At 33.1% G+C, this 16899-nt stretch overlaps 2 protein-coding genes across 2 annotated transcripts; both read left to right on the forward strand.

Annotated features, from left to right (window-relative positions):
• Nucleotides 1–2594: 2594 nt before the first annotated feature.
• On the forward strand, nucleotides 2595–3964 carry LOC145635229 (fe(2+) transport protein 1-like). Its single transcript, XM_081686519.1, has 3 exons — nucleotides 2595–3269; nucleotides 3388–3537; nucleotides 3659–3964. Exons 1-3 carry the CDS (start codon nucleotides 2595–2597, stop codon nucleotides 3962–3964), a joined length of 1131 nt encoding a protein of 376 aa, XP_081542645.1.
• Nucleotides 3965–13540: 9576 nt separating this feature from the next.
• On the forward strand, nucleotides 13541–16572 carry LOC145635230 (zinc transporter 7-like). The gene is made up of 3 exons (XM_081686520.1): nucleotides 13541–14203; nucleotides 15825–15974; nucleotides 16222–16572. The coding sequence occupies exons 1-3, from the start codon at nucleotides 13541–13543 to the stop codon at nucleotides 16525–16527; spliced, it is 1119 nt and encodes a 372-aa protein (XP_081542646.1). The 3' UTR covers nucleotides 16528–16572.
• The last annotated feature ends 327 nt before the right edge of the window (nucleotides 16573–16899 follow it).

Here is a 16899-nt window from a genome sequence, read left to right on the forward strand (position 1 = left end):
ATTGGAAGAGTTGAGATGCACTATGTCAACCGAAGTTCCTTGGGGGAATGGGTTTTAGGGACTTGGGGATTTTTAATGTATCCCTTCTTGGTAAACAGATATGGCGTCTTGCTACAAATGAGCACTCTCTTGTTAGCCGGGTTTTGAAGGCTAAATATTATCCGAAGACGTCCATTTTTAAGGCTGCTCTTGGTCCAGTTTCGAGCTACTCTTGGAAGAGTATATGGAGTTCTAAGGCTCTTGTGAAGGAAGGTTTACTGTGGAGGGTTGGAAATGGCCGTAATATTAATATATGGAACGACCCGTGGCTTGTTATTGTTGATAGTCGTTTTACTACTACTGCTAGCAGGTCCGATTTATGTGATAAAGTAGCAAAGTTGATTGATGTGGAGGGGTGCTGCTGGAATTTGGAGAAATTGGAGATCTTTAATGACCAAGACAAGCAAGCTATCTTAACAATCCCAATTAGTGAGCGTCTGCCAAATGACTCCATCACATGGGCATGGTCTAAGGATGGATACTATGAGGTAAAATATGCATACTTGCTAGGTTCTTCCCTAAATTTGGATGATTTTGACAAATTTTGGGTTGAGATTTGGAATGTTAAGACTACCCCGAAGGTACGTCATTTTCTATGGCGTTGCTGCTCCAATTCCCTGCCTACCCGTAGTCTTCTTAAGCATCGCCATCTCATTGAAGACCCTCTCTGTCCCTACTGCAATTTGGCTGATGAAACGGTTGTCCATGCGATTATTTTGTGCCCGAGTGCGCATCAGTTATGGCTGAATAGTGGATGTAGGGAAGCTCTCAACTTGGCGAATTCTGGTTCTTTTGGAGAGATCTTATTGAAATGGGCAGAACATCTCTCAAAAGAGGTTCATCAGAGAAGCTTATTCCTTTCTTGGTTTATATGGTTTCGACGAAACAAATGGGTCTTCGAAAATGCCTGGGATGCTGATGAGGCTCTCCTCCTCCGTCATAGTAGACTGGTAGTTGACTATGGTGAGTATACAGAGAAGATTTATGGGGGCACCTCTCCTCCGAATGAACCTGCTGGAAGAACAACATGGATGCCTCCTCCATCTAGTGTAGTGAAGATCAATGTGGATGCTTCAATTTCTGATGAAGGATGGGCGGGGCTTGGTGCTATACCTCGCGACAGCAGGGGCCGGGTTCTGTTCTCGGCAGTTAGCAGGGTGAGAGCGCGATGGGAGCCCTTGATTGCTGAGAGCAAGGCTGCTCTTTTTGGGCTACGGAAGGCGAGGGACCAGGGCTACAATGATGTAATTCTTGAGGCAGATTGTTTGCAGCTAGTTTCCAAAATAAAGAAGAACACCTTCTCCTTGGCATCGGTGGATTGCGTGTTGGAAGATATAATTGTTGTTAGTTCGAACTTTTCTTCCATTTTTTGGTCTCATGTGAAGCGTGAGGGTAATTTCGTTGCTCATCACTTAGCGAAGTTAGTGCCTTATGGTCGTGAACAATTATGGGAATTTCTCGTTCCAGATGAAATTTCCCCGTATGTACTTTTGGATACTCTTTCTTTGAATTAATGCACTAACCGCTTTCCCTCAAAAAACTAACGTCCCAAGGCACTGATTAGCTTTTACCTTTGTAATTATCACATATTCTGATATTCACATACTTCGTAAATCGTAGTCTGTGTTCAGTAATACATATGAACAAGGCTGGGTAGTTAACGATACTTTGGAAAAAATAACAAAACATACCAAATAAGAAATTGTGTAATTATTATGCGTCTTCTCATAAAGGAAAATAATGCAAAAAAAGTAAAAATTTTCATACGGAGTACTAGTATAACTTATCTTATGACGATGCAACTTTGTACATTCACAAGGAATAATTAGTAGTACTATTTTCACCCTTGCTAGTTCTAAACTTCTAATAATGATTATTATTAAAGCTCACCTAACTTACCTTAGTCCAATTTGTTACAAATTAAAAGTGTAAGTTCAACGTTATTCAGTTATAATTTAGTTTTTTCCAACTGAGCCTTAATATAGCACAGAAAGAATGAGAGTGGTTATTTCAAAAACAAATGAGCTTATTAAAAAAGAGATATATGGACAAAATTAATCCTACTTAAACAAATTGAAGTTGATAGCAACTTCTCAAATTATGCAAAAATAAATAAATAATTAGTTAACAAGTCATTGACTTTCACATTTGTCATCCTTTATTATCCAAAGATGTAACCGTTGACAAAAGCTTATTTATTACAATGAAATTAAAACATCCAATAATAAGAGGCATGATGCTTGCTAACTTATATTCTGTTAGTACGTACGGGCGTGTACTTTGCGCACGGATAATTCACTTTCGACTACTCCCTACACGTGCCATGCACAAGCTCATACTATACCATTTTAATTTCTATTATTAATTATATATTAATTAGCTATTAATTACAAATAAACAACACTTAATTACATTAACTTTAGACTACTATAAATACTTGAAGATCTTAACCACAAATCATCATCAACAATTAACTCATTTACTTAAAAATCACTACTACATTCAAAAGCTAAGAAGAAAAAAAAAAGCACCAAAAAAAAAAAATGGCTAGGGTAATGTCTAACAAGAGAATGAAGGTACTCCAAACACTCTCAATCTCGGTCGTTCTCCTCATGATCCTCCTTCAAGCCTCCTCGGCTCGAGGGCAGGACACCTCCGAGTGCGAGGTGGCCGCTAGTGGAGGATGTTATGACAAGGAGAAATCCTTGAAGTTAAAAGTCATAGGAATATTTACCATATTAGTAGCTAGTATGATTGGAATAGGGTTACCCTTATTTTCTACGGCTTTTCCCGCGTTACACCCCGATCGTAACGCGGCTGTTATAGTTAAAATCCTAGCTGCAGGGGTAATTTTGTCCACGGGTTTCATGCACGTACTCCCGGATTCTTGGAATGATTTAACTTCACCATGTTTGCCTGAAAACCCTTGGAGGATTTACCCTTTTTCTACTTTTATAGCTATGGTTACGACGGTTTTGACCATGATGATGGACACGGTTGCAACCGCGTACTTTAAGAAGAAAGGGTTGAAGAGGATGCACGCCCATTGTGGTAACCATGGTACCGACAACGGTGGTGGTGGTGGTGGTGGTGCTATACATCACATGCAAAGTCCTAGAGAAGGTGATATGGAAATGGTTGATCATCATGACATTAGTAGCAATAAAAAACAAGGTGTGGAATCCGAGGAGAAGCAATCTCAACTCCTGAGGTATCGCATTATTGCTCAGGTACGTACTACTAAATAGTTTATTTATTATCATCTACTAAATAGGTTACTTATTTCATTTTTTTTTATTTGCAGTATAATCAATAGTTCATTGTGTTATTAATTTGTTGTTTATGTAGGTATTAGAGTTGGGAATAGTAGTGCACTCAGTGGTTATAGGAGTGGCAATGGGTGTTTCTAACAATCCATGCACAATAAGGCCACTTGTCGCGGCCATGTGCTTCCATCAACTATTTGAGGGCATGGGTCTTGGTGGTTGCATCTTACAGGTACTCTTATCGAATTAAAAATAAATTGTGTAGATTTCATTGAGATTTTAAAATCTGGCCTAAAATTAACTCGACTATTGAAAAACTAATATTGATGATGACGTATAAATTTTTTTTCTAGGCCGAGTATGGAATGAAGATGAAAGCAACAATGGTAGCATTCTTTTCGGTGACAACACCATTTGGGATAGCTCTTGGGATTGGCATGCTAAGTTTTTATAATGAGAATAGCCCGGCTGCCCTAATTGTTGTTGGAGTGTTGAATGCTATTTCTTCAGGGCTACTAATTTACATGGCTTTGGTGGACTTGTTAGCAACTGATTTTATGGGACCTAAACTTCAAGGAAATATCAAACTTCAATTTGTTTGCTATTTTGCTGCCTTCCTAGGCATGGGAATTATGTCCCTCATGGCAAAATGGGCGTAATAACGACATGCAATAATGCTTATGTTCAAAGCTTGTTAATGCATATGAGTTTCCTGCGAGGAAGATTTCCTAAAGTTTTCATTTGTCTACTATTGTTTTAAAAAAAAAAAAAAAATGTGTAAAGCGCGTAATTTGTGCTTAATTGATTGTTGTATTATTGAAGTTATCATTCTCATAAACTAGTTTAAACCTCTTAATTTTGTTGCTTTTTAATTTGGATTTTTATATGAGATATCATTATGTGTTATCCAATGGTTCTACTAATACAATACTCCCTCCGTCCCTTAATACAAAGCCTCTTTAAGATAATAAAGATAAAGAGGCTTTGTATTAAGGGACGGAGGGAATAATGTGTTTTTCATGATACTAAGGGCTTGTTTGGCATCATTTTTGGTTTTTCAGTTTCCTGTTTTTTTGAAAACTAAAATCCAAAAACAGGAAACAAGAAAAATGTGTTTTCACTTTTCTGTTGTCAGTTTTCAAAATTATTATGATTTTAACAAGTCTAAATAATTTTTGATTCAATATGTGATATATATAATATACTTTTAAAAAAAAAAACAAAAAACTGAAAACCACAACGATGCCCAACGAACCCTAAATTATTTCCTTAGTGTTTAATATATTTTTTTGTTAATTGAAACAATAATTATATCATAAAAAGAGTAAAAGCATGAAAATTATTTAAATACAGATCGGAGAGAGTATCTTAAACTTTAAATTTACATAATTACATGACATTATTTGGTTGAAATTCTTATGGTACAAATGAAGTCAATAGTTTGTCAAGCTAAACTTGCACAATTAGAAATGACTTAAGAAAGATCACACAATGTGATTTTATTCCACGTTAAAGGATTGGAGAGTTATATATAGATGTAGATAAATATTCCGTACACTACAAGAAAATAACCTTTTCGTAGCGATTATTTTACAAAAAAACTTTCGATACAATATCCCCCGTTGCCTTAGCCTTTAGTAGTGGTTTTCAATATCGCTGGGGTTGGCCTCAATAATCGATACAAAGTATGATATTTACAAGATTCGAACATGCAACCTCAAACTTTTATATTAAATGTTTCACCAATAAGCTATGACATATTTTATGTATTCATTGTCAAACAATATTTATATATCTAGTGTTGAAAAGGTTTTTCGTATCGATTTTTAGGATTTAGTGGTGATTGTAAATGATATGATTTCTCAAAATTATATAAATGTGTAAAAATAGAGTGGATATGTATTATTATGTTTTCCTTATCGATTTTATATGGAAAAACCATGACGATTGTAAAAATGATACGACATCCTTAATTATTTCACAAACATACTTGCATATTGTAGCGAATGTACAATCGCTACGAAAAGAGATTTTTCTTGTAGTGGTAGTTAAGTACTATAGAGTTATTAGCTAACTTAGTATTAATTTATTTGGTAATAAAGAGAGTTTTGAGTTTTAACATGATAATTTGATTTTATTACAGTAGTTTAAACTTTAAAGTGGTTATAGAAAGTGTTTTAGTTGTTTTGTAATGAGTTTATTCAATGAGTTGATTGTGTTCCGAAGTCTAATTCTAGCACGAAAATACGAGTAAGCTTTTTAATTTTTAATTTATGTGTCGCACATTTTGGCCAAAAATAATATATGTTGGAACATGGCGAAATTAAGTTTAAGGCAATAGGGTCAATTGACCCCATATAATTTTTAAATTCTTACTGCATATACTTCATCCATTTTTATTTAGTTGACACGTTTGATTTAGGCACATATATTAAGCAGATGAGAGAGTGTGAGAGAGAATAATGAAAAAGCAAGTGGGGTACCTTGTAAATGTAAGGTAAAAAATTTAACCCCCATTGGCGCCGAAGCCCGAAGCCCTACCGCCGACAACTGTACACTTCGGTGTCGACGACCACATTCCCTCCTCCGGGGTTGCCGACGAAGGAAGGAATGGCGTTGGTGACAAGAAGGCCGACAAGCGATTGGCTGCTGACAGTAGATAGGGGGAAGTTGAGTGGTGGTTACTTTTAAAAAAAAAAATCTTAAAGTTTTTTTTTCTATAATTAATTCTCTAATTTAATAAACAACGTAACCAATCCTATGCTACCACGTGACATAATTAGTCTTAATGACTAACGGAATTAACTGTCATTAGTCATTAAGGGCATTTGGTGATATTTTTGAAAAACTCGTTAGTATATAGTGAATTTGAAAATTTTCATGGGTATATAGTGAATAAAAAAATAACTCAAGGGCATTTGATGAAAAATCCAATATTTTTTTTTTTGGTTTTTAAAGAGCCACAAGGGCGGGGGTGAGGTTCGATCCCAAGATCTCCTGGAACCGGAGGGACTAAACACTTAATACTTCCTCCGTTGATTATTAATTGCAACAATTATTATATTTGGATGATAAGCTTTATTTGCAACAAAAAAAAATTTGGTAACTTTTTTCCATTAAAATAACAAAAAAAAACCTTTATTTCAAACTTCATAACCTCAATTACATACTTGAGACCAAAATAATCAAATTTCTCATTAATTCATTTTCTTCCATCTCTGCTATTATCTTTCTCTTTCCTTTTTATCATCCAATTTTTTCACCTTAATGACCTTCCTCATTATCTTTCTTTTCTACCTTCAACCTTATTGTCATGAATTGAATAAGAAAACCTTTTAATTCCAGATCTTGAAATAGGCAAGACTTGTTTCTTTTCATGGGTAGTTCGTGGGGGTTACATCATTTGTGTTTTTCGTTGAATTGAGTTTGGTTGTTTGGGTTTGATTTGGGTTTTCCTTGTTTTTGGGTTGATTGTTTTTTGTGAGTCTTGGTGGTTCATTAGGTGGCGTGGTTCTGGTGGTCTGGTAGGACGCGTGCAGTGGGTTTTGGTGGTTCGTTGGGTTGCATGGGTTTTGGTGTTTCTTTGGGTGATGTGGGTCTAAATTTGGGTTTGTGGGTTTCATGAGTGGTGATTTTGAGTGGCATGGGCTTTGTGGGGGTGATTCGAGTGGTGTGGGTTTTCAGGGTAGTGGTTCTGGGTGGCGTATTTTCATAAGATAGTGATGTGTTTGTAAGAGGTGGTGGTATTACACTTTGGATTCTCTATTTTGATTAATTATTCACTCCTTAATTATTACCCTTATTTTTCACTAATCTTGTTTAAAAAGTTTTGTCTTGGTTTCGTGTATATGCACCTCCTTTGTTGCAATTAATTATTAACGAGAAAGTATGTTGTTTCACGTAATTTGTTAATTTATAAATCATTTAATATAATTTGTTCATTTTGATTAAACATACTTATAATTAAGCTAGATTCGCTACTGTGTTGGATTTAGGATGTCAAACGTGTTATTTTGTGTTTTGGTGTTGATATTGCAGAGCTTTTGCTTAAGGACAATAAGAGTTTATTTGATTATTTTACAATTGTTGACTCTGAATAAATGAATTATTCACTTAACGTCAACCCCAATTTGGGTCATGCGGTAGTTTTAACTAGTTGGAAAACAATAATCGATGGTGAAAAACAACTTAAATTTCAGAATTTGTACAATATGGAATGAAAAACTGAGTGTGTTTTTAGTGATATGTTTCTTTTTAAGCAACGTGTTCATGAGTTCTATTTTCTCGTATTAAGTCAATAGTTTTTTTACTGATATGTTTCTTTTTAAGAATCGTGTTCATGAGATCTATCTTCTCGTAATAAGTCAATAGTTTTGATAGAGTAAAAAACTTATTTTTTTTATTTATTTTTTATTGTTATTATTATTTATTTTTTGTTGTAAGAATTGCAATAGGGTAGAAAATACTTGTCTTTTATTGTTAGTTTTAATGGGTCAATAAAATTTGGGACAGATTCATTTCGATTCTATTAGAGATATGAGATATCAGAAAATATGTGATATATTTTTCGTAGATATATATCATCATTAAGAGAATAATAGGAATATTGTTTTCTATTTTATGTGCATAGGTTTTGATATTGGTAATATTCACAAAAAAAAAAAATTCTTACCGGTGGGTTGAAAAATTAAATCCACCGGTGGGATAAAATTTCGATGTGTTAGTTAAAATATGTTTGTGGGTGAAAAATTTGATGATTTGATGTATTTAATATTATGAGTGGCCTTTGTCAGATTAAGTTGCTCGTGTGTGTCATGGTGTGTGAATCCTCAAAGATGATTATTGGGGACTACATACATGAGGTTTTTTTAACGAAAAAAAAATCCGCTCTGTGGTGTTGTGAGACAAGATGTATTGATTCTCCTTGTACTGTGAGGCAGTGTTTATATTGGTTCTCCTTGTACCGTGAGACAGATGTTTTAAATGTTTTGAGTGTTGTTTACTCTGAAAAACCAATATTTGTTTGGAGCTCTATTTTGCTTAGGAAAAACCAAATGAAATATGATGAGTTTGAGAAAAAGAGACGCCCTCGTTGTAATGTTTTTCTTGCAAGTTCGAAAAGAATGACATTCCTGCTTGTTTGATGATTGATGAGTTCGAAAAGCTGAACGCTCTCATCATTAAAAAAAAATTAACAGTGATATCAACAGAGAAGTTTATCTTGATCGAATTCAACAAAGTAGAATTTTCAATTGCAACGTTTGTGTTACTGCCGTTACAATTGCGGAATGATGTTAGAGATATGAGATATCAGAAAATATGTGTGATATATTTTCCGTAGATATCATCATTATATTAAGAGAATAATATATTTAGGTTTATTTATGTTAAAGATATTATTAGTTAGAGAATATATATTTAGGTTTATGGTTATGTTAGTATATTTTTTAGAAATATAAAGTTTTCATGGTTGAATTTCACCTAATTAAAAACCTCATTTTGACCATGAGACTTCAAATTCCGTCATTCCTCTAAGCTTTTTAGGGTCAAACCAAGTAAACCCACCACCCTAAGACAAAGAGAATAGAGAGAAAAGAAAGGAGCTGGAATTAAGAGAGAGAAGGAGGCTGGAATCACAAGGGAGCTAGGAGACCGAAGAAGAGAGGGAAAAGGGAGAAAGAGAAGAACACAAACCCCGACAAAGAAGAAGGAGAAAGAGAAAGAGGGCGGAAAAGGAGAGCGAGAAAGAAATAGGGCGGAGAGAAAGACGTGAGGAGAGGAGAGAGAAAGAAGAAAGAGGGCGGAGATAGAGAAAAGACATGAAATAAGGGGAAGGAGAGGCTAGTTTAGGTTAAGAGGGTATAGTAAGGTTTTTTTTTTATTAATAACTTTCTGACAGAAATTCCGTCGGAAATTTCTGACGGGATAATCGAGTTGAGTTTGTGTCAGTTACAGATCAGGGTAGGGTCCTGACTTTCTTAGGTCAAATCAAATCAGTTATATTTCAAAATGGATGAATATTTTCAAGTCGTATTGGTTTTGACACCTTTAGGTGTAAAGGACGGGGAGAATAGTGAACTGACTATTGGTGATAAAGAGGGACATGAATAGGTGGTGGCCCTGGTGGGCAGTGGAGTTAGCTTAGAGAAACAATTTGAACCTTTTTAAGAGGAGAGATGAGGGATGTACTACAAATACTGGTAGTGATGGTCAATGACTCAATAGGTGTTGGGTTATTAAGGATAGTGAGATGTGGGAGAGGTAAATTTTCGAGTAAGTTGGGTGTCATTGAAAGAGTGTTTTAGTTGTTTTGTAAGGAGCTTATTCAATGAGCTGATTGTGTTCCAACGTCTAATTCCAGCACGAAAATACGAGTAAAGCTTTTACTTTTTTGATTTTATATGTGTCGCACATTTCAGCCAAATGACAACCATAACCAACTAGCCAATTCAACTACTAGCTCTTAGATTCCCCCCCCCCCTAATGTAAGCTCTTAGCGATTAGTTAATCACTAATTACCAAACATTACGTAAGGGCATGTTCAACAGTAGCGTTCGAGTAGCTTTTAGTGGTTAACCAAGTCAAACCACTATTTAACAAAAAAAAAAAAGTGTTTGACAATTCAATGTAGTGGTTGTGGTAGCTTTTAGTGGTGGAGGTAGGTTTTATCAAAAGTTAGAAATATTAGATTTTAAAGTTAGAGGTAGCTGTTGAAAAATTTAATCCATAATTTTAGGAAAAATAATGATTTTTATATGTAACAGCTACTTCACCAACACTTATACTATACCTAATTATTTATCTTCACATCTAACAGCTTGTTGACAGCTAACATCTACCTACACAGCTAACAGTTACCTTCACAGTTATATGCTTATATTTTGTTGTACACGCCCTAGGGCCTGTTCTCATAGACTGAACTCAGCTGAAATGAACTGAAGTGAAATGAATATTTTATAAGAGAAGGAAATTAGGAGCTGAAATGAACTGAAATGAGTTGAACTGAACTGGAAAAAAAGTATGAGAACAGGCCCTAAGTCCATATAATAATTCTTATAAGTTCATAATGCCTAGATAAAAGCGGGAAATGATTATCATGCGCGCGCATTTGAACAGTGTATAAGGCATTACTATTAGGTTTTTTTTTGGCATTTTTTTTTTTGGCATTTTTTTAAATTTGTTAACCAACAATAGATTTTATTACCAGTATTATTTTTTTTAAAAAAAAATTATTAAGAGCAACTCCAATGGTTGTAGCTAGGGACTTGCTTGCAATTTTAAATAGTCCCTAGCTACTAGCTTGACCATTGGAGTAAAAATATTTAATTAGCCTAGTCAAGCAAATTACAAGCTAAGAGTAACTCCAACGGCAAGCTAATTGCCAAATTAGCTTGCCATGCCACCTAGGATTGCAAAGCTATTCTTCCTTCTAGGTAATATATGCCACAATGGTTAAGCTAATTAGCATTTAGATTTTCAGCTTTATTTTTTAAATAATTAGTATTTTATTAGAGACAATTAATTTCTAAGCTAATTAGCCTAGCTAAGCTAATTTGCTTGGCATTAGCTTGGCCAAGCTAATTATTAAAATATCCTCCAATGGTTTGGCTATTAGCTTGAAAATTATTAAAATTTCAAGCTAGTCCCTAAAAGCAACCATTGAAGTTGCTTTAATTTGCTTGAAAAAAAAACTTGCCAAAAAGAAAATGCTAAAAGTTAATTAGTAATTAAGATAAAAATATTAAATTGATGATTTAAAAAGTAAGCTAACAGCTAACCGTTGGGGCTCAAACTAGCTACAAAGATAATTAGCTTAAAAGCTTATGTAGCATGACAATCTAATTTGACAATTAACTTGTCATTGGAGTTGCTCTAATATAGATACCGACGAGCTTGTCTAGTATTAAATTTTCTAATGGGCGCGTTTTTTTTTTCCACCTAATTCTCTTTTATCTAAACTCATTTAGCTAATGTCAAACTTATTTTAGATGTCAACTTAACTTTAGTAACCCCACTTAATTTATAAAAACTTTTTTTTTCCCCCTAAATTTGTCTTATCTAAAATTATTAACGCTCACTTTTAGATTTTTTTTTTTTATTTTTAAAGATCACTTTTAGATTTCTTAAATGTACTCCCTCCGTGTTTTTTTAAGTGTTACATTTTTCATTTTCGGCCGTGTTTTTTTAAGCGTTACATTTTCTTTTTTTGGCAAAAAAACTATTACCTCCGGTTCAATTTACTCGCAACAAAGGGGTATTATTTGTGAGACATAAAATATTCTTTTGTTGCGAGTAAATTGAACCAGAGATAGTACATTAAAATATTATATATCTCTCCTCTCATGGTCCCCACTCAAACCCACTACTACTTTTTTTTATTATATCTTTCCACTCACCTTCATTACTTTTCAATAAATTATTAACCCCACTATCTTTCTCTTACAATTTTTTAATACTCCAAATACCCTACTTAACTCTTATTTTATTTAAATCAATTAAATTGCCTAAAATTATGTGCCGGTCAAACTATAACACTTAAAAAAAACACAGAGGGAGTATGAAAATTAGATGAATAAAACATGTCATAAATGGTAGGTATAACAAAGCATGTCATTAGAAAGCACTAGTCGACCACTCATAGATTAAAAAAATAACCCCAGTGATAATTTTGATGTACTTCAATAATCTGTATGTACAAATAGGATACAATATCATCTTTCAAACCAAAAAAAAAATAAAAAATAAAAAATAAAAAATAAAATAAAATAAATAAATAAAGAATACAATATCAAGATGATAATTTCCATTAAAATATCGGAATTAATTGTGGCTGCTGATCAGTTTGTCACTTATTAAACATTCCATTAAGATGCAGATGCAATACTTTTCTATTCAAAATAAAAATAAAAATGAGGCAATACATTTGACTTGCAACTCGTTGACTTCTATTGTAAATTCAAAGTCGGAACCTTAGTTGTCAAATGTCAAAGCATAAGTTGAGAGCAACATCTAATAACAGAAGGCATGCATGATGCTTTGCTAACATTTATAATCCTATCTATTGATAATAGGCTAATAGCACACTCAACCATTGATTTTTTATTTTTTTTTTTATTGTTTTTTAATGCACTTAAGTGCACATAGGGTTAGTGTTTTTAAAAAATATATACTAATTCCATATATTTTGCTCATTAATAAATTTCAAATTAAATAACAAGTCTTGTATCATTAAATAATAATATACGATTTTACAAACACAAAAACCTTCTAATGAAGTTGTAAAGGATCAAGTTATACCGCTAATCCGATATAGATTAAGGTAAAAATGACTTAGAATTATTGAATAACTTACTGTAAAATATTATGTTATCGTAGTATAAATTAAGTTAGGATAGCTTATCTCTGAAAATAGAATAATTTATGTTAATGGTATGATAAATTATTATAAGTAAGCTTCACTTAAGGTTTCATGTAAAAAAATTTGAATTACAATAATTCATAAATAGTGTATAATAAATTATAATTTCACTAGCTACTTCATTATATTATAACATTTCACTATTCATTTTCACACAAATCATTTCAATGACTATGCTCGACATTATATACTACCTCTCATTTTTTTTAGTTGCAACTTTGGAATATTTTATATCCCTCAAATAATACCCCAAAGTTCCAACTAAAAAAAAATTGGAGGTAGTAATAAATTTTAATTCACTGTGTTACATTATGTGTAATATCTAGCATTGTGATTAATTTGAAGCAAAATGAGTACATATACAACACCCTTTTGCCCTTGAAATGGATGAGTTGGATAAAATGAGCGTCTACTTGGCACCTTAAATTCCCCATTGGCCTACTCCATCACATGTCAACCACAAGCTCATTAAATATCTAAATGTTAATTACTCCATAAATTCTTAATTGTTGTACTTACCAATGATAATTAATCATATATAGTAGACAAATAATAATAATTATAATAAAATTCTTAATTATATGATCTAGATTATTAATTAGTCAACTAACTTGCTAGCTAATAGAAGTAATCTACACACCTCACATGAATCCTAGCTAACTAGTCTATTATAAATACACAAAGCTTCCAACATGAAAATACCATCACCAAATAAACACTTATAGAGTTAACACATACACACAAGTACAATACTAGTACAATATATAGTATTATTACAATAAGAATAAAATTAAAGCATCAAAAAATGGCTAGAGCAATGACTAGCAAGAGAATGAGAGTACTCCAAACACTCTCAATCTCAATCGCTCTTCTCATGATCCTCATCCATGCCCCGTCGGTCCGAGGGCAGGACGCCTCCGAGTGTGAGGCGGCCGCTAGTGGAGGATGTTATGACAAGGAGAAATCCTTGAAGTTAAAAGTCATAGGAATATTTACCATATTAGTAGCTAGTATGATAGGAATAGGGTTACCCTTATTTTCAACGGCTTTTCCCGCGTTACACCCCGATCGTAACGCGGCTGTTATAGTTAAAATCCTAGCCGCGGGGGTAATTTTGTCCACGGGTTTTATGCACGTACTCCCAGATTCATGGAATAATTTAACTTCGCCCTGTTTGCCTGAAAACCCTTGGAGGATTTACCCTTGGTCTACTTTTATAGCTATGGTTACGACGGTTTTGACCATGATGATGGACACGGTTGCAACCGCGTACTTTAAGAAGAAGGGATTGAAGAGGATGCACGCCCATTGTGGTGGTAACCACGATACCGGTGGCGGTGTTGGTGTTGTACACAACATGCAAAGTCCTAGAGAAGGGGATATGGAAATGGTGGATCAAAGTCATAATAGCAACAAAGAACAAGTAGTTGTTGCACAAGAAAAAGAGACTCAACTCTTGAGATATCGTATTGTGGCTCAGGTATGAATTAGTATGTAGTTAATGAAATTTGATTTATTCATGATCTTGATTTGTTAAGAAAGAAAGTTTCTTATAATTAATATCTTTTTGACCAAGTTTTATTGATTTACTTTGAAAGAGCATGAATTTTATTCTTGATTTCATATGGTTGATCAAAAAAAAAAAAAAATAAATAAATAAATAAATAAATTTTTTTTTACTTTCTTTTTATAAATAAATATGTTACACCATGTTAACTTTATGCTATCTTGCCAACACACTACTTTGAAAGTTAGAAATTGATGATTAAAGGAGAGCATGCATGTATAGATATTGTAAAAGTCAACATAATGCAATATGTCTAGAACAGAGAAAGTATATCCGATCAAATGGCAATAATTAGTAGGAGTAAAGTATATACGAATAATAATTTAATATAATAATAATTGATGATAAAATATCTTCTTATTGTAAAACACTTCAATACAATTAGTGTAATTCAAAAGTACTTAAAATATAATACTGCTTAATTTTTTTATATAATCTTTTATCTTACAAGTTCCAATTCATGATCTCCAAGACTCCCACATAATATAATGCAAGAGATTAAGCTCTAAAATTTTGTAAAAGTTAAATTACAGTAAATATTTAAATATAAACGCTAACAGCCCTCCCAATTTGAAAAATTCTGTTGGTTGCTAGAGAGTAGGTATGAAGAAGACAAGATGAAGGAAATTAATTAAAATGTCGAGTTAATTAATCATTACATTATGTTAATCATTTGTCTATCTAGCTTGTCATAAGCTGGTGCAAATTAAATCAAGTTTAATTAGACTTACACGTTATTTTATTTAAATGATTCCTTTTTGTGTGTGGTCATCATTTTCATAGTATATATAAATATGAAAGTGTGTATTAGTCAACTACGGAGTACTTCGTAATGTAGTTTATGGTACGGTCGATCTTTCCTTGCTAATATTTCCTCCGTTTATAATTATGTTAACATTTTTTACCCAACTAATAGTTTAAGGACATGTTCTACTCATATTATTATTATAGGAAATACACATATATATTCTAACCTCCCAAGTGTTGATGGGGCTAGATAAGACAAGTTAGCTATCATTTTTGCTTTGATAATCCTATTCATTTTGTATGATCAACAATTTCTAAAAAGAATGACAAGGAATATATATATATATATATATATATATATGCCTTAGGAGTTAGAGGACATTCTAGATCCACAATTTGGGAGATTAAATGAAATTATTAGACAGAATAATCCAGCTACAAAAGAGCATAATCTACGCGTATTTATAGGCTAATTAACCTTTAAGTTAGAATGAGTGAATGATTAATAAAAATTAATTAATTAATTAAACTGTGAGGTAGTGAACTTAATCAATTGTCAGTCTTTTGATTAATTCCTGGAAACTGAAGACAAGGGATAAGAGACTTTCAAAGTAAGAGAAAGATATATATACTATACACAAGTTGTTCCCTTAACCTCTTTTTAAGGGTACACACAAGTTTTTGCTCAACGTTTTTAGTTAATGTAATTCGTATTATATTAGTGATACATAATAAACTGACAAGTAATAGTGCATATAAATGACCGAATTTATTGATATATATGCAGGTATTAGAGATGGGAATAGTAGTGCACTCGGTGGTGATAGGACTTTCAATGGGTGTTTCTAACAATCCATGTACCATTAGACCACTTGTCGCGGCTATGTGCTTCCATCAGCTCTTTGAGGGCATGGGTCTTGGTGGTTGCATCTTACAGGTAATCCAGTCAATTTGAACCCGATAGTTAGTTATGGACCCATTCTTTCTGAAAGCTTTTTAGATCAAATTGTGCAAACAATAAGAGAAACAATAAGGACAATATTTAACTAAAGATTGAAAGTTCAAGCTAGACTTGATGACCCAATGACCCCTCTACTTTTTGATCCAAAATTAGCCAATTATTATTTTATAAAGTTAATTTTGACAATGCGTTCATATATATATATATATAATGAATATTTCAGGCGGAGTATGGGATCAAGATGAAAGCAACAATGGTAGCATTCTTTTCAGTAACAACACCATTTGGAATAGCTCTTGGAATTGGTATGCTAAGTTTCTATAATGAGAATAGCCCAGCTGCCCTAATTGTGGTAGGAATACTAAATGCTACTTCATCCGGACTTCTAATTTACATGGCTTTGGTGGACTTATTAGCATGTGATTTTATGGGACCTAAACTTCAAGGAAATATCAAGCTTCAATTAGTTTGCTATCTTGCTGCCTTCATTGGCATGGGAGTTATGTCTCTCATGGCTAAATGGGCGTAAGGCACGTATACAAAGAACGTTATATCTACCCACGACGTAAAGTAAAAAAGAAATTATGTTCGTATAAAACTTGTTGTATATCTATCGGGTAGATAAAGTTTTTTTTCTTAACCTGCACAAAAATATTCTCTTATATATTGGCAAAAGGGATAAGATTTTGTGACATTTGTAACCTTATCAAAGGTTAGGTACATGTTTTTTTTTTAATTGAAGCTTGCATTCCAATGTTCATAGTTGAATAAGATTAAAGTTGATTGTGTACTTTATGATGATAGAAAATTGACAAGTTGATTCTCAGTTTTACGTCAAATAAGTACGTTGAGATGCTTCATTGTCACTATCTCATACGTACTTCATGTAGATTTTTAATTT

This window comes from Chenopodium album, chromosome 6, assembly GCF_948465745.1.
Source record: "Chenopodium album chromosome 6, dcCheAlbu1.1, whole genome shotgun sequence".
NCBI lineage: Eukaryota > Viridiplantae > Streptophyta > Magnoliopsida > Caryophyllales > Amaranthaceae > Chenopodium > Chenopodium album.

What these genes read in the sequence shown, in the direction of transcription:
- LOC145635229 (XM_081686519.1), top strand. Translation starts at nt 2,595, where the DNA reads ATGTCTAACAAGAGAATGAAGGTACTCCAAACACTCTCAATCTCGGTC. An exon ending in GGTATCGCATTATTGCTCAG is followed by an intron (nt 3,270 to 3,387) that starts GTACGTACTACT and finishes TTGTTTATGTAG; the next exon opens with GTATTAGAGTTGGGAATAGT. An exon ending in TTGGTGGTTGCATCTTACAG is followed by an intron (nt 3,538 to 3,658) that starts GTACTCTTATCG and finishes TTTTTTTTCTAG; the next exon opens with GCCGAGTATGGAATGAAGAT.
- LOC145635230 (XM_081686520.1), top strand. Translation starts at nt 13,541, where the DNA reads ATGACTAGCAAGAGAATGAGAGTACTCCAAACACTCTCAATCTCAATC. An exon ending in GATATCGTATTGTGGCTCAG is followed by an intron (nt 14,204 to 15,824) that starts GTATGAATTAGT and finishes ATATATATGCAG; the next exon opens with GTATTAGAGATGGGAATAGT. An exon ending in TTGGTGGTTGCATCTTACAG is followed by an intron (nt 15,975 to 16,221) that starts GTAATCCAGTCA and finishes TGAATATTTCAG; the next exon opens with GCGGAGTATGGGATCAAGAT.